Source organism: Rhopilema esculentum, chromosome 11 (genome assembly GCF_057945365.1).
Source record: "Rhopilema esculentum isolate cy_ngs chromosome 11, ASM5794536v1, whole genome shotgun sequence".
Taxonomy (NCBI): domain Eukaryota; kingdom Metazoa; phylum Cnidaria; class Scyphozoa; order Rhizostomeae; family Rhizostomatidae; genus Rhopilema; species Rhopilema esculentum.
In genome coordinates, this window is record NC_142825.1 from 3,244,704 (window position 1) to 3,262,230 (window position 17,527).

The following is a 17,527-nucleotide window of genomic DNA, read 5'->3' on the forward strand; positions in this document are numbered from 1 at the left end:
GGATCCAGAGCAAATTTGAAGGAGGGGTAGTTGGAGCGCTGACAATTTTTCAAAAATTGGTGTCAAGAATACGCTGTATACAACAATTTCAGATCCATTTTGGAAATAAACAACATAACTTTGAGGTAATTCTTGAAGAAAATTAACCTATTGGTCTCAGAAACTTTTTCACCTGATTCTCAGTTTTCAAAAGGGGCGCGCAATTTCCAAAAAAGGGCGCGCAATTTCCAAAAAAGGGCACCAAACTTGCTTCAACTCGTTGAGGGAGGGGCAAGTGCCCCTAGTTGCCCCCCTCAAATCCACCATTGAAAAGAGGAACTGATAGACACCAACAGGAATAAAACAGTTTTAATCATTAGAAATAGAGTGCTAGGGAGACTTTAACCCCAATAATTATGTTCACATTATTTCCATAAATATTTAATAAGAAAACACAGCGCTTACTCTTTTACTCCTCAAACCTTTATTTTGTTGACTCAGTTCTGGGGAAGGTACATTTGATTTTTTAGAGAGGTAGCTTAAAACAAAGTAAATATGAAAGGAACAATGCAAACAGATTGATAACAATAAAATGTAATATATATGATTATGCTAATCAAAAAAGAGCTCAATCAAGATATTTAAATGAAATATATATGATTATTCTAATCAATTAAAATTATTATGATGAAGCTGCCATTGGCTCTAATAAAGCATCCTAAAATAAGACAAAATATAAGTTTATATCATCTTAACATTTTTTGTTAGATCATCTCATACCATCTGTAACTCATTTAATCTTTGGTTTAATAATTAAATTGATCATTAAATATGTAATGTTTTTCATATTTTTATGGATTACTTTCATTAGCTGTTTATTTTTTTTGTCATCACAAGATTTATTTAAACTGGCAGACATCCTGATACTTCCAAGATTCATAAGTAACCTGTTTTTTTGTAAATATTTCTCTCTGCTTTTGTCAGTATAACATAGAAGTAAATTAACAAAATATGTCTCTTTGTATATAGAATTAAGTAATGATTCTAGTGAATTTAATTTAAAAGTTATTATTGCTGCAATTTGACAAACAAAGGAACATTGACTTGCTTATGCTATATATTCTAGCGTGTAAAATTGAAGTTCACTATTTTTCTATATTAGAAAACATATCAACCTTTTTTAATACAAGTAATGTTTCAACATCAACAAACGTTGCAAAGCTTTATTTTTAAGAAAAGCTGTGAAAACCATTTAAATTAGTCAACATTGAGGATATCAAATCTTCCAAATTACACAGAAAAAAGGAAACTACCTCGAAATCTTCTGTATGTAATGTTGAATTTTTTACAGATTGTTTTACCAAAAGTTACACATTGTGTACAACAGCAAATTACATGAAACTGTTCAAAAAACTTTTGCTTAAAGCTTTGAGTATCAGTCACTAACCACATCAGTTGTTGACATTATTGTATATTTTGCTTAATACCAGAGACCAATCCAGGGTGAAGTATAGTCTTTGACATGGCAAATAAAATTAGTGGTGTGTTAATGCTTAAACTGTCAGTATACACTTGGCACAAGTGAATCTAAGCCATTGGTGCACAGAATATTTTGAGAAAAAACGTTCAGCACACAGGGCATAGCAGATTTACCCTGAAGACCAAAATGATCTTACATTAAACCAAAATGTTACCGTTAACAATTAATGTATTGATAACTATCAAGCAGGTGGGAGACTCTCTACTGGTGTATGGAACTTGAAGTCTGGTGGAAACAGTTCAGCAGCTTTAGGTAGAAGAAGTTTGTATGATTGACGAATTGTAACTTCTGCTACACCAGCAATATCACCAATATCTAGAAAATTAAAGGACAAGGGTTACTCAGAAAAATTGCTAAACAAAAGGGTGAAAAAATTCTGATATAACTGACTAAATACTTAAATAGGACTAATTATTACTAATAACAAAAGAAAGATTTATGACTAACAAAATAAAATGATAGACTATGCCTAGAAACAAAATGCCTATTATCTAAAATTTACAGTCTCAAAAATCTTTAAAAAGATTGGCAAAACGTTTTAGAACCCTGCCTGAGTAACATCTCACCTATCAATTATACTTTTTACAACTCATACCTTTTTGTGTACGTTTGTCTTCTGATGCTTGTGATGCCAGGTAAATTGTGGCTGCTGCAACTGACACTGGACTGCGGCTATAAAATGATTAATTGGTAATAGAAGCAGGACATAATCATTGAAATGCAATTTATTCCATTTATGAAATCATTTGCTAACCTACAATCTTTGGAATTATATCATCAAAACAATAAAAAGACTAGTCAATGATTTCCAATCAGCTTCCCAAAAGCTATGAAAGATAAGAGCAGATTCAGAAATTATAACTTCTTGCACAATATTTTGCACATTCTGAGTGTTTGAAATCAATCAATGCGCCTGAAATCCAATTCCTCTATTCTGTTGTTTTGAATAAAACATGTGAGAGAGTAAAAGCTAGAAAGTAATAGGAGATGACCAAAAAGAAGAAAAAGAAAATATCATTTATATTGGAAGGAAGGAGACAAAAAGAAACAAAAGAGTAGTAAAACAAAAAAATCTAACAATTAGGGCTATCATCATCATGAGTATTAAATTGTTACACTTTTAATCAGCATTATAACATAAGCTTTAAAAATGACACCTATCTGTCAAGATTATGCAGAGCCAAAGAGGTTGCCAAAGAAAAGGTGCAATTAAACTGATCATATTTGTAAGCTAAACAATCTAGGCATTCTGCGTACCCGAGAAGCTTTTTCAAGAAAATGATTTCTTATGTAAACAGAGCCACTAAATTATAAAAAAGTTTCAGCATAAAAATGAAGAAAAATATTGTTATCTATTTCTAAGAATAGAATTATTAACATACTCACCCAGGAACAAGATCTAACTCTACAGCACGTTTTGCAATATAACTAGCAGCTCGCTGCACTGATGAAGGTAGTCCAAGATTTGAACAGAAACGTGACTGTATAGAAATAATAATGAAATAATGATTAGTAGAAACTTTGGAACTATAAAGCTACAAAAAATATACATTAACTTCAATCAAACCCTGTTTGCCAAGAATATAGATACTGCAGGAAAGATGGGAAATAAGGGCGCTACTGGGTTGTTTTTGATTGGAATTGGCCACCTGGAGTTTTGCACTTGAAAATACACTCTGAAAAATTTCCAATCAAACAAGAAGTCCTTCGAGCTCAGCCCTGTCCAGACTCTTCTACAGCCCCTTGCAATCCTGTACCAAGCCCCAAAAGCCCCCCCTCCAAAGACCCCTTATCAGACTCTGGCCCTCAAGCAAAATTTGCTAGTTGACTGTGACAGAGTCACTATCCATTACAAAGCAACATGATTAAAGCTCACATGGCTTTAAGGACTATCGTTAGAAACATTATGTTTGTTTGCTCTCCAGTTGTTTGTTTTGTTATAAAATCGCATGGAAAGTTTAGTTTCCATCTCTCAAATGAGTGATTTGTAGCGATTATGGAAGTGATGATTCCATGGAGCCTAAAATGCTGTGTTTCTAGTGCTGGAGACAATGTCACTCACAGCATTATGACAACAGGTTGATCACCATATCTTTGACTAGGCAGGCGCAAATTTTAAACAGAAAAAAAGCATACCATGAAATCTCCTGATGTTATAAGATCAACACTTGTTTCCAGTGCCCTTAAGATCAATTTGAAACAACGACCAATCTCTTTCTTTGAAATTTTACTAATGGCACAGATTTCTAGATAAAACATAAAAAGCAAAGATTGAACAGTTATGTAACAATTATCCTTTAAAAGGATTGCAGTTATGGGAAGAGGGTGTTAATTTGATTGGAATTCATGATAAAACATTAGCTTTGACTATCTTCTATTCATGTACCTTAGTGTATTGATGGGAAGCTATGATGGCGCGCCTTCCACCCACCTCTAATATAAATGTAACATTAATGAACAATTCTGAAAATAGCACTTTTGGATAGGGGCTAGCTATCTAAAAGTCTCCATTTCAAGTACATTGTTTTCCAAGTTTTAACACCTATCCTGTTCACATTTATGAACCGATCATTTGCAAATAGTTAAAATTATTTTTTCAGCAATTGAAGGTGGGGGCTAATTGACAATTGTTACTTGCAGGATGGGGGCTGCTTATAGGAGGGTGGGGACAATTTTTAGGATTTCACTTACAGAAAGAATGGACTATCAAAACCAAAAAAGTAACATACACTTTATGGAAAATTTCTTGCAATAATGGCTAAGTCAGTTATGAAATCAAGGCCACTAAAACCAGTATGCTAGGTCTTAAAAATGTTAAGATTCTGTAAGGGTTAACAAGTGATTATTTGTTAAAGGTAATGTGTCCATATAAAAGGACTGGGTATACCCAACATGTCAAGTAACATCAAAATAACAGTTTGCAATTGGTCAGTATTCTTGCGATGCAAAACTGCTCACATGAAAAGCTAACCTCACAGCAGGGTAGATAAATAGAAAGACAGTAATGGCTGGGATGATGACATGAAAAATCACATGTTTCTGACAACCCCCGCAGAGTTGCTTGCTTTAGCTGGACACATTACCTTTTACTTTGCAAAATTCTCATTTAGAACATCTGGGGTAAAGAATTCATACCAATAGCATTAACAAGAAACTTTTCACTAATTATCAGAACACCAAACATTAAGTTTCTTAGAAAGTTACTCTTCTAATAAAAAAAGCTTACATTATACTGTTTGATTACTTGAGTAGTCATGTTTATTAAAACTTTTAACAATAAAACTTGAACAGTATATTCTTAACTAAAGAAGATTTAATTGAATTTAAATAAGTATTGAATATTTTTTGGATTTCCTTTGCCAACAAAACAAAGATAGATACAGCAAAAACGAGATTGGATGGAAATTTGGGCAGAGGTTTAGAAAAAGCATTCAATTTTTTATTTACCTTTGAATGTCCGTGGAACCCCTTCTTGCCTGCAAGCAATAAAAAGGCACGCAGACGCAATAGCATCATTGCTTCTGCCCTTTAATGTCTTTTGGTCATGGACTTGTTTAAACAATGTCTTTGCTCTGTCCTGTAAACAAGAATAAAATTATCAACTTTCAGCATACTTTTTTGTGGGGGTTTTCAAGGGAATGAATAACACACCAAATAAAAGATGCAAAACTTTTTAATCTTGGTCTTCCAGAAATGGAAAGCCTTACATAAATAAAGATACGGGAACAACATATTTTAACAGATCTTTCTGAAACTTTCATCATATAAGATAGATAGGGCCCAGCTAGCACACCAATTAACTTAAGTTAGTACTAATGCTTCTGGGATTGTTTGTGTAGTACCTTTTTGGGTACCTAAGCTATCTAAATTTCAGCTGTGCCCCTGTTTAGTGCAACATTTCAGCAATAGGTTGTTAAATCAATTTTCTAAAAAAAATTTAAAAAAAAAACACAAAAAACATGAAACTTTAAACAAGACAATAGCACTCTCCAAGTACATCATCTATTTATAAATCTCCTGGAATCTTTTTACCAAATTATCCAATAAAAGAAACTTACCACAATTTTCGCAGGTAAATTTATCCTGTCAGCCATGATAGTAATTTCTCTAAATGCATTTAAGAGACTTCGGTCTGACCCACTTGTCTGAAAGCAAGAAAGTATGATTTTATTGTTGAAATTTTCCATTTAAGAAACTTTCAGAAAACTAAGACATAAAACATAAGAATTTTTCTTTTAACCAACAAAAGAGAGTACAGTTTAAAAACAAAAGAGAGTAATAACAAAACTGAAAGTGAATAAACTTTATAAGCATGTGACCATATTAATAATGCTATGAGCCAAATGGCTTGAACAAAGCCTAGTGGAACAACTAATATATAATCCCCTAGCTGGATAGCTAACATGTTAGTTGAAATTTTCAGAACATGAAAGTTGTTGCTACATAAAAAAAGTAGCTGCTATGCTAGATTTTTTAAGAAGCTATCGTTTATTTAATAGAATTCAAAGGATAGATTAGAAAACAAGCATTTAAGGTGTTTTTCCCTTTCACACTTTTGAAGAGATTATTTTTTGAGCAAATTTAAAGCTCTTCAGTGCCAGTGTAGCACAGAGAGCTTAGCCACCCATGGGCAGTTATGACAAAGTTGTGCCTTTAAAGCCTTCCAGCAGATGCTAATTATGTAACTGTATTTTGCACATTTTCAAAGCACTGCCTATTGGTAGTAAATTGATTGCAAAGGATAAATAAATAGCATCTGTTAACAGACCTTGTGAGTACCAAAATAGCAGGGGCTTAATTAGACAGCATTCTTAGTTGTACAGTTCAATAAGTAGTTAACTACAGTTTGAAAAAAGAGATTTGTTTGTTCAAAATGCATGAAGCAAGTTCTGTTAAAACATTGTGATTTTTGCTATTTATTTGTCATTATCATGCTTTGTCATTTGCCTATTTGAAGCTTTGTCTCTTAAAGCATATTATATGTTTGGAATTCAGTTTGAAGAATGTCAAAACAAAAATAATACCAGACATCATTGAATATTGTCAATAACAAAATTTGGTTTTCACAGTTAGTTTCAGACAGCAAAAACATGCTAGATGCTTGACCGATCAAGCTCCGAGCTCAAGTGCCAATCCTTGCAAGTTGTTGATTGGTAGTTAATTCATTTTAAAGTCATGCATAAATAGTTATTTGTTGTGATCAAATGGTGTTATGACGTTTTAAGGTTTTTAAATCTCTAAAAAGCTGTGTCCTGTGATTGTTACAACTCAAGAAAGTATTAATCTGTATAGCCAGTTTCTTGGAAGTGAGTTTAGCATGAGCTGCACAACTCCATAGAATACACCCATAAGCCAGGTGTGAGTTAAATAAGCACGGGTGAAGTGATTGACAAGTATGTGATTTCTTCTGAGTACTCCATACATATTTGTTATTGATAAGAATGCCTCAATTTTTTCAACAGCTGACTCTTAGCTAAAATAACTTTTAGAAATGTCTTTGATTCCATGCAGCTGTTGAAAGTTTTTGTTTTTTAACAAAATGTGCAAATATCAATTGATTTTGAAAAAGGTCTCTCTTACTAATAATATTGCAGCCTGCTATTATGATCACATTCAACGCTCAGCCACATATTGCAAATACCAAATAATTTAAGTTATGAACTACAATGTACATCTGCTAGTTACCCCACTTCTTGTGTTTTGGTACTTTGAATAAGACCGAAAATCTGCAGCAGACCCTGAGTTCCTATCACTCCCAACCATGGTTGATAAATCATTTCCATCCAGTAAATGATTCTAAAGAAAGATAAAAGAATGATTCTAAAAAACAAAGAAGTTATGTAGTACTACTAAAAGTCTACCAATACTTTATATTCATGGAATATTAAAGAGCAACAAAATATTTGCCTATATTGCAGTCATATTTTTGGCAATTTTGTGAAGGATGAAAGACGACCTGAAAAAGACAATTTTTTATAAAAAATTGTTATAAATCCAATTTTTTTTGGTACCTTTCTTGAAACAAATTAAAATAATATTTTCCTATAAAAATACCGCCTTTAAAGTAAAGTTTTGCTTTGAAATTTTGGCTGGACAAAGTATTGAAAAGAAAAAATTGCAGGATTGCACAAAAATTTGGCATATCTCTCTTCAAAATAATGCAGGGAATGTTGTAATGCAAGGAAGTTATTCATATTTGTGCATAAACAATAATTATCATCTATATTCATACTTTACAGTTAGGTACACATGTACTTCAATATAAGATTCACTAAATCCTAAATACTATTTCTAATGTGTCTTTTTCCATAGAGAAATTATTACCTCTGATGCTCCCACACGTGATCTGTCAGTAGAGTTACTTTCATTGCTAAATGTCCTCCACTCAGAGCCAACATCTATCACCCTGCAAAAATACACAGTGAATGTGGAAATGTAGGAAATACTGCCTTTACGTCTGAATGCATACTCAGGCTAATTGTGAAAGGATTTTTGCCTACTTTTAAATCATTATAACCATCCCTTCCACTCTGAGTAGTGTCCAGAAAAAAACGATGTTAGGTTTCAGCTTTCCATGCCACCTTCAAATTTTGCATTGCCCATGGCTTATTTAAACACAGAGCAATTTAGAATTCCTTATTGTCATATAATATTTACAATTACATTAAGTAGAAAAATTTTCAGCAAACATTTGGACAGTCTAAGACTAAGATTGAACTCTTGAGACAAGGCAAGATTCTAAATTCAATATCTAGAGCTTCTAGATTCTGTTGCCTAGAGACAAGGGTTTTAAGCTGTGGGGCCATTAATAACATACAATACTGGAGATCACTTTTTGGTAACACTCAATAAGAGAATTTTAGCATATCTTGACTACAGATAATATTCCAACCTAATTGGATGTAATGAATCCTCTACATTCAAATTGACCCCTAGAGGGACATTGCTTCACAAAGACATTTAGAATGAGATAATTCAATACCTGTCTCCCACAACTAGTCCACATTCTGGGCAAACCATGTCGCCAGCTCTGTAGTCTTCCAGTAATGTAGCATTAGGATGGTTGGGGCAAATTAATGTGTTTCCAGCCTTTCTACGAGCCAATTGATAACAAAGTTCATAAACATTGTTTTAAACTGCTCATATCCAGAGCAATAATCACCAAGTAATTAAACATTACTAAAAAGATTGTTCATGAAAATAAAAAATATTGATGAAAAAGCCTCTACTAGGGTTAGAGATGTACAAAAACAATAAACTTCCTTTGACATGTAACCTGGTGATTTCTGATTATGAAATTTTACTTTGGTATACTCAGTAAACTTCTCATAACATCTTAGGGCAAAGAAATGGTTGAGATAGCAAAATGTTTTGGTTATAAGGGTATTTTCAAATGAAAATTTTGGGCAAGGGGAATCTATATCAGTTTTGACTTAGCAAATGTTGGTGTTATCAGGTTTTGAGTTATTGGGAGGTTACTGTAATTGCATTTCTTTATCTTTTTTGCAAACAGTATCAAGGCCAAGACGGCGCATTACCGAATTACAATTCAACAATTGCATAATTAAACACATATCAAAAGTATATAGTCAATCTGGGTAAAAAATATGCATGCCCCTCTGTGGGGAAAAATTATGCACCTCACTTTCAGCCATGCCCAATCACTTATACCATTTTGCTTATCGTTCCCAGATAGCCTAGAGAAGGCCTGTCAATTTGACCTGCTTTTCCCTTCTGTAAGCATTCTTGATTTAGAATAAAGCGGAATTGAATGTTTACCCTATAAATTGGCCCAACACAAATGTTTTGTTGGAAATCATTGGACTTTCTTATTGTCGCTTCAATAACTGTCAAGCCTACAAAGTCAAGCATTTTCAGTTGTTCTAAGGGATTAGCCTTTTGACCCATGATAGTTACATTTGCTTGCTATCTTTTGTTTTTTCTACATGGCATGTGTATTTTTGGACACACTATTTTTGAGCACATGGGGCACTGTTGAGTTTGATTATTTTTATAGGCACAACCCCCCCCCCCCCCCCCCCCACTGACTACAGATTTACAATTTACAATAACAATTAGATAACATTACTTTCACAATTTTCAACATTTAAATCAAGAATAAATTGAATTGATAAAGAGGTTTTGTCAATATGGTATCCAGCAATAAACAGAAGATAACCCAACTGGCAGATTATGATCAATGTTGACAAAATGTTGGATGAACCAACAGCCCTATACCTCAGATGTGGGTGGGTAGAAATCATTTTAAGTGCCAAGTTCCCAACAAATATACATTAACTACAAAAATTTTCGTCAGATAATTTCTCAGAATTTGGCTCAACCTCCCAGGCAGCAAGTCAGAAAAACCAAATTAAAGCGGTTATTTACTCAGTTTATGCAAAGGTGGGGTCAACAGAGATGCTTTTAGCATTCAAAAAGTTTCTACTCTAGATCCAAATGGTATGACAATTTATGTAGAAGTGTGAATATAAGATTTGGAAAACATAAGACCATCTCCAATAGGAAATGTTGGTCTGGAAAGTTTGCTTCTGTTAAGTTCAAAATTTGGGTTGAAAAATGCAAATACCTTGAACGAATCAAAGAAATAGTACAGTTAAGTAAAAGAAGACAGAGGTGGAACCTTTTGAAACCAGCCACAAAAGACAGAGCAGGTAGCCAGGGTGGTTAGATTGGGTGGGGGGGGGCAAAAGCATGTTTATCCAGGGAGAATTGGAGTCCACACCCGTCAGAAAAAGACTTTACTTGAATACATTTTTTGCCATGATTGGCACCTGTCCCTCTTGCCTCCCTCTCGCTACGCAACTAAGAACTATTTTTATTGAACAATGATGATAATGAAGTTAGTTCAAGAACTGACAATGGTGATGATGATCATGATGAGATGCAAAATCGATTACCTCAACACAGAACGGAGAATAGGAATGGATTAGATAGCAGCAAAATTTTAACATTGAACAAAACAGGAATCTTCTGTTTCAAGTCAATGTTGTAATTTTTTAATATACACATAAGCATTTATAATCATAGTTAAAATCTTCATGTTGAAATTAGTCTGTGCAGAAAATCTAACTTTGTTTAGACAGTCAAGCCACAAATTACTCCTTTTTCAAAATTTTGATTTTCCAATAACATGCAATGGAATTTGCTGCTCCAGTGAAAACCACTGGGCAAACTTTTAAAAAATATCTCGCGATATTTTAAGTTACTCGCGATTTAGCAGTCCAAACGACATGAAGTTTCCAAAAAAATAATTTTAGCATGATAATTTTAAATCCGAGGTCCATTTTTGATAAAGGACTGTAGATATCGTAAGCAAACTCGACAATGTCAACCCGAAACAAAAAATTGTTCGAGCGGAGGATACTATTTGCTAATCGACAGCGATGCTAGCCTATTGCTGCCATGTTAAAAGAATTTTGAATCCGACTGCATTTCAGGTAGATGCATAATTTTAGACTCTAACCATAGTAGAAATTTTGAAGGGAATTATTCTTCGACCCTCAGTACGGCCTAATCTCATTTGTCGGCGAGTAATTTTTGGATACCATGACCCGTTAACATAGTTTTAATAGTAGGAAAATACGTTCAGTTATTATTCTACGAAATCGAAGTTGATGGAAATAAATACATTTATTACCTTCTAGACATATTGCTGTATCTTTTTCTTTACTTCTTTACGTCTAGTGATGTTCATCAACAAGTTTGCTAGTATGAAATAAAAACCCCAGTAAATAGCCTCGATTTGAAATAATACCTGAAACCGAAAAAGAGTCATGCAAATAATGGACGAAGATTGTCTGCAATTTTCAAATTTCATTGTACATTGGGTCATTTTCTGTTTTTGACGAGAAATCTGTTTGTTTGAATTCTGAATATGGTTAAAGATTTTTGAAAGGCTCATCTACATTTGTAAAATGAGTAAATTACCCAAGAAATTATGGAGGGATGCTGCAACAGTTATAGTAGCTGCAAAAAATGCCAGTGTTCTCCAATTTTGCCAGAGTCAACGAAAGACTGAACAGCTAAATAACTACAATTCCAAGACCAATGACTATAGCTTGTTAATGTTAAAGCGACATTCTCAAAGTAACTTCATGGTAAATGCCCTTAACACCTTTTCGAATCTTGAATGAGTGAAATAGCCAGATGCTTTTTTTACAATTTTGCCTTTGACTCAACTGTTAAGGAAAAAGCTAGAAAGAGTCACAATTTCATGATAATATTTGACAATAGTTCAATTTTTCTAGCTATAAAATTGAAATATTGTCAAATATTATCATGAAATTGTGACTCTAGCTTTTTCCTTAGCTGTTGAGTCAAAATGTTTTGATGTGTTTGTTAATGAAAGCTGAAGGGAGCAGCCTTGGAGTGTTGTCATTTTTCAGAGTCAATGCAAAGTTGCAGGGGATGAATCCAGTGTTTGTAGTAATACTGTACACTTTGCAATTTTTGCTGTTCCCCATTCCAACAACAAAGTGGAGTTTTCGTTCATGAATGTTTCGGCTTACTGTATTACCCCTGCTGCCAACGTAACCCCCCAAAAAGTGGTAACATTTCTTTTTTCAGCTTTCAGCTTTCAGTAGGAGTCAGGGGCAGCACCATGGGGTGGACTGGGCTGGACATGTCCACCCCACTTTTTTTAAGATTGATTTTCTGATTTTTCCAGAACTGGACTGAAAACATAAGGGGGGATGTGAGTTTTTCTTCTCTGGGAACAAAACCTTTTTTCTATTGTGATGGTCATTTACGGTTCTTCTTCAGACTTTTGCTGAGATAGAGTATGATGTGTTTGGTCATTTTTCCCGTAAAGAGTGAGAAACTGTAATGAAGATGATCTACAGAACACAGCTTTATCGTGCTAAACAGTTGATTCTTAGAGTGTGATTATTGCCTTCCTTCCTTGTTAAAGGATTTAAGCAGTAATTAACTTGTGCCCAAACACTTTTTAAGCTGTAAGGATAATAAAGTTGCACCCTTTATCAGTTCATTCATTGTCCACCCCATTGTTTTAGGGCTGGCACTGCCCTTGAAGAAAGTGAATGTGTCATTGATTTTAAGCTATCAAAAATGAATGAATAATAAACAAAATATCAAATGCCATCTTGTAACTCCAAGCAAAGACAAATTAACAAATATTGCAATTAGAGATGTAACCTTTTTATTTAGCTTCCTTTGTATTAAAATATGGGTGGCAGTAGTTGAGGTGTATGTTAGAAAACACTTTGCACCAGGTTTAATCTAATCCATTTGATGTATCAAGACAATTAAAAAAATAATTTTTTGAAACAGCTCATTTTTGGTCTGTATGGGCCTCATAATATGGTTTTACATCACCTGGGTTCAGAAATAGCATCAAAATCAAATTATTCTCAATTTAATCAACATCTGATGCAAACTACTGTCCCAAACCAAATTTATTTTGTTCATATATTAGATATACATGCAAATATTTTTAAAGTATTTCCTCTGTCCAGGCAGGCCAATTCACCCAAAATTGGTTAAAGAGCCTAAAGTATGGGTCAAAATAGTGAAAGATTTGCATGAAATAAGTTGCCTTCCATTTTCAGGTTACATCCAATCAATCTTAAGCCAAAGGTTTTCTAAGGATAAGCTAACAAGTCTCTGCATGCATTCTGAATGGAGCGGAAAAAAAATTAACTTCAACAACATATTGCCTTGGATGGGACCAAAATGAGATAAAGCAATGGATATGGGACTGATAGAGAATAGCTTATTACATAAATATTTTCTTTAAACCTTTAAAAACCTTCTGAAGTATCACTTAGGTTTTTTAATATGAATTTGTTCTGTTTTCCTAAGTTCCAATTTTTCTGGTCACATCCAAACCACATATGGTTTCTGGTTATCTTCAAACCACACATGATAGTGCTACTGGATATATCCAAGTAGATGCATCAATTGTTTTAGTGAATATCAATGTTTACCAGACAAATTATATATTGTATTCCTTTTTTGCAGGCAAATAGGTTTGTCTTTCCTGGTGGTGTGATTGACAAAGCTGACTACTGTGATCAGTGGATTGATATCTTTGGTGCCCAAGGACATTCAAGAAATGAGCTTTTTGAATTATACAAAAATGTAGCAAAACGGCCACCAATGTTTGAAGCATATCACTGCATGCAAGTTATTCCAGATATTGCATTTAGGATTTGTGCTGCTCGGGAAGCCTTTGAGGAATGTGGCCTCATGCTGTTCAAGGCGAACAGAAAGAAGATAGAAGGACTTTTGTCTCATGAAGAAGTTTTGGTTTGGAGAAAGAAAGTGCATAATGATGCATTTGCATTTCTAGATCTCTGCAGGCAGGTTTCTACTTGCATCTTTTTTTATTATTTTGCGTGTTATTCTTCCTTTTCATGGCTGGTTTTAACCCTTATCGAGCTGATTTTTTAAACAGCCCAGGGACCATTAATTTGTTTCCCAACTTAGCAAAAAGTCCATCTAAAGAGAAAGTAATTTTAAATGCAGAATTTATCCGTAGTTACTTCCAGGTGCTCACAGTGTTAGCCCAGGACTGCCTGAGAACAACCAAGAGGGATCTGGTGGTGACATGTCAATTTGCATTTTGTCAGGATTTTTTCTTGTACCAATGATAATAAAGCATTTGATTACACAAAGACAGATATGGTTGTTCAACGTAAACAAACTAGATGAAATTAACTCAAACAATAAGTGTCAGACTTGTGTTTTAGACAGTACAATGTGGTACCTGATATCTGGTCACTGAAAGAGTGGTCCTGTTGGCTTACTCCTGTAGTGCTTGAGAGACGCTTTGACACAATGTTCTACATATACGCAACTGACAACAAGCCAGCCATTGATTATGATGAAAAAGAAATGTCAGATGCAATATGGAGAACTCCTAAAGATCTTCTATGTGACCATATAGGAGGTACTTTGCAACTGCCTGTTCCACAAATTTATGAATTGACAAGATTGGGACAGTAAGTTTCTTATATGTATCTTTTGTCCATTAATCTTCTACTGTCTGGATACAGATTAATTTAAAAAACAATTTTTTAGCCCTCTTACCCAAATAAAATTTGAGTCCTTTTGCAGTAAAGATATATTTTCACCCCTTCGAAACTCGTTTTTTTTCAATGAGCACCAAAGTTTTTACCATTGATATTTGAATTGGCCTCCTTCTTCTGAGTTTTTAGCCTAACTTTAGCAGAGAATGAACCTGAAAAATTAGACACATTGAAAATTAGCTATTTTGCTTTGCCATTTTCATAAGCCCCCACCCTTGTTTAAGCCAAGCCCTTAAATTAATCCCACCCCAAAAACATTCCACATTGACGTATAAAATCACTTTTTCACTGTCTATTTTCAGTTTTGATCTCAAGTTTATAAAGCTATTCTATGCATTTTACATTATTTTGACAATAAGATGATGAAATTATTTGCTTTTTTTAAAAGGTAGCTTTTTATTGCAGATTTCTTACTTTAGAAGAACTGGCAGAATTTTCATTACAGCGAGAATGTCTTGGAACAGAAAGAAACCTGCCCATTAGAGTGAAATTCAACAACGGATTTATGGCAAGTCATTTTGAATCAACCTTAGTTTAAGTTTTGCTTCATTCTCTATCATAGTTAAATTTTTTTTTGGATTAGCGTAGGTCTTATTGATGATCTAAATGGGCATTTATGTGTTTAAAAAATGCTAAAACTATAAACAAGGATTTTAGAACCACAACTCACCACCAGAGTTGGTGCCAGTAGAGTCACATGTTCTGCCCCCTTTGCAGGAGCATGTTAGCCCTTCCCCCTGGTCTTAAGGAAATTTAAGTTTATCAGAGCAAAGAAGGCTGTTAAATCACGATTGGAGTAACATTTAGCTATCCTTACTCCGCAATAACCTTTAACAATTAAATTAGAATGGAATTATCTTTCTGTTTCCTACTGGTATCAAAGTAAGAATATTTTCTCTTTGTTAGATGAAGTACATCATTGTATATTATGCACAATTTTCAAGCACTTATTAAGCAAGATTATCTCTTGTAGTTGGCCCAAAAATAGATACAATAGTAATTACTCCCCAGTTTCCTAAGATCCCCCTCATCCCCCTCAGGTGGCCTTGCCCCCCCCCCATTTTTTCGGGAAGCAAGTAGTTTGAAATTGCAATAGAAGGGGAAAGAATCCTTGGCCCCCCACTTTTGCTAGCCTTGCCCCATTACTTTCAAATTCATGGCGTGGGTCCTGATAGGGTAGGTTTTCACAAAAAAAATTTGAAAGAGGTATATGCATCTTTTATAATTTCAAAGAGAAATATATTAAGACTGCAAAGAAATGCTGGGGATGGGTCTGTTTTTCTTCATTTCTTTTTTCTCTTAATTTCCTTTTTTCTCCGGTTTTGATTTTGGTTGTTTGACCCACGATTTAATTCAATTTCTAGAGTATTTCACCTGGAGACCATTTCTATACAACCGACCCTGTAGAATTTGAAAATAGAATCTGTGCCAAGCATGGCCCAGTATCTGGAAAAAGTCCGTATGAAGTTGACTTGAGACTGGAGGACTTACAAGATCTTGAAAATGTCCATCGAATGGAATTCAAGTCACTGAATGATTTTAGAATCACCTGTAATCACCGAAGGCATGGTCATAAAAGTATAGATTTTGCATCTGAAGACTTTATTAGAGCAAAAGAGGTTTCATCAAAATTATGAAGAATTTAAAATTTATTTTCATTCTTAATCTAGATTTAAATATGTATTCAGCGCTTGTTTGTAAATGGCTCACGTGGTAAGGCTCACTTGATGATTACTGATTTCTTTGAGTGGGGGTATATGAGGGCTAGAAGCCTCTGGCCAGGGCCGTTGCTTTGGGGCTTTGGGGGTGAGACAACCCCCTTTGAAAAAAGTTGCGTTCCAAAAGCGAGTAGTTTTTGTCATCTCTGCAAGCTTCTTCGCCAAATTTTCATCCTTATCAGAAAATGAATGATGGCACAACCACTTTGACTGCAAATGAGAACTGGACACCCTGACCCTTCCCCTTCAGTACAATAGCTAGCAACAGCCAATGGTAAGGCTTTTCGCTGGTCCTTTATTTAAAGTGTATTAGAAACCATATTGAAACCCTTTTCAGGGCAAATTTTCAGGGGATTTTGTCACAGAAGTTTTCAGTGATTTGTCAAGGAATTTTTGGTGCAAAACCTGCTAATTTCGCAAATTTTTGTGACGGCCTTTTTGGGGCAAAAAGACAAATATCGCTAATAGTTTCTAACACACACTTGGCAAAAAGGAAGGTCTAAATAAGAAGCTCTTGCGCAACCTGTATGCTCAGCTGCAGCTGTCTTGAGAACAGGGGCGGACACTTGATCAAATATTGGGGGGGGCAAGCCTATTGTTTTAATAAGATGACGTCACATGTCCCATTGTTCTAGAACAAAAGACCATTGTCCCCGCCCCTCGCCCCCCCCCAAGTGTCCGCCACTGCTTGAAAAATTGTGTTTTGTATTTCCATGCAGTATGATATTAGCCTGTTTTAATTCATGATGATTACTACTCAATTAAGAAAACGGTTTTCTTCTATACGCTCAGTTTAAATCCTTTTTAACATTTAAGTCTTGTCAAATCCTCATATTGACTTATATCTATTGTACGTAGCAATAAATACGTAAACGTCACTTAAAACGATGTTCAATTTTTATGTGCTGGTTTTTACAAGTGTTTTAAGTGAAGAAAATTCATATAACTTGGCATCACTGATATTTTTTCATTAAATTCTTCTTTCTGATGCATTTGTAACTAAGTTTATATTGCGTCACAAATTATTCTGTTGGTGCTTACTTAGGTCTTTTTATGCGATTGGAAATTTGCAACAGTAGACTCGAAGTTCTGCGAAGCAAAACCAAGGCAAGAGTCTTCTTTCGAATTAAGCAATACTTTTTCAAGCGATTTGAGAGCATAGCTTTTACGGAGGGAAATCAGCAGCGGGGGCAAGTCTTTGTTTTATAAATGGGAGGACA

The 17,527-nt window shown here is 34.4% G+C and overlaps 2 protein-coding genes across 2 annotated transcripts; one reads left to right on the plus strand and one right to left on the minus strand.

Moving 5' to 3' along the window:
- Positions 1 to 489: 489 nt before the first annotated feature.
- LOC135693929 (transcription initiation factor IIB) lies at positions 490 to 11,323 on the minus strand. Its single transcript, XM_065212515.2, has 10 exons — positions 11,178 to 11,323; positions 8,502 to 8,612; positions 7,844 to 7,925; positions 7,205 to 7,315; positions 5,578 to 5,664; positions 4,967 to 5,096; positions 3,656 to 3,765; positions 2,906 to 3,000; positions 2,115 to 2,191; positions 490 to 1,834 (listed from the first exon to the last, which is right to left on the minus strand). Exons 1-10 carry the CDS (start codon positions 11,186 to 11,188, stop codon positions 1,701 to 1,703), a joined length of 948 nt encoding a protein of 315 aa, XP_065068587.1. The 5' UTR covers positions 11,189 to 11,323; the 3' UTR covers positions 490 to 1,700.
- A 127-nt stretch (positions 11,324 to 11,450) lies between these two features.
- On the plus strand, positions 11,451 to 17,260 carry LOC135693926 (acyl-coenzyme A diphosphatase NUDT19). The gene is made up of 5 exons (XM_065212511.2): positions 11,451 to 11,637; positions 13,520 to 13,864; positions 14,255 to 14,502; positions 14,995 to 15,097; positions 15,954 to 17,260. Exons 1-5 carry the CDS (start codon positions 11,455 to 11,457, stop codon positions 16,224 to 16,226), a joined length of 1,152 nt encoding a protein of 383 aa, XP_065068583.2. The 5' UTR covers positions 11,451 to 11,454; the 3' UTR covers positions 16,227 to 17,260.
- Positions 17,261 to 17,527: the final 267 nt, after the last annotated feature.

Coding starts and splice junctions, on each gene's coding strand:
- LOC135693926 (XM_065212511.2), top strand. CDS start 11,455: ATGAGTAAATTACCCAAGAAATTATGGAGGGATGCTGCAACAGTTATA. Junction 11,638..13,519: donor ATTCTCAAAGTAACTTCATG/GTAAATGCCCTT, acceptor CCTTTTTTGCAG/GCAAATAGGTTTGTCTTTCC. Junction 14,503..14,994: donor GAATTGACAAGATTGGGACA/GTAAGTTTCTTA, acceptor TTTTTATTGCAG/ATTTCTTACTTTAGAAGAAC.
- LOC135693929 (XM_065212515.2), bottom strand. Junction 2,192..2,905: donor GAGTTAGATCTTGTTCCTGG/GTGAGTATGTTA, acceptor ATCATTTTATAG/CCGCAGTCCAGTGTCAGTTG. Junction 1,835..2,114: donor AGACAAACGTACACAAAAAG/GTATGAGTTGTA, acceptor TTAATTTTCTAG/ATATTGGTGATATTGCTGGT.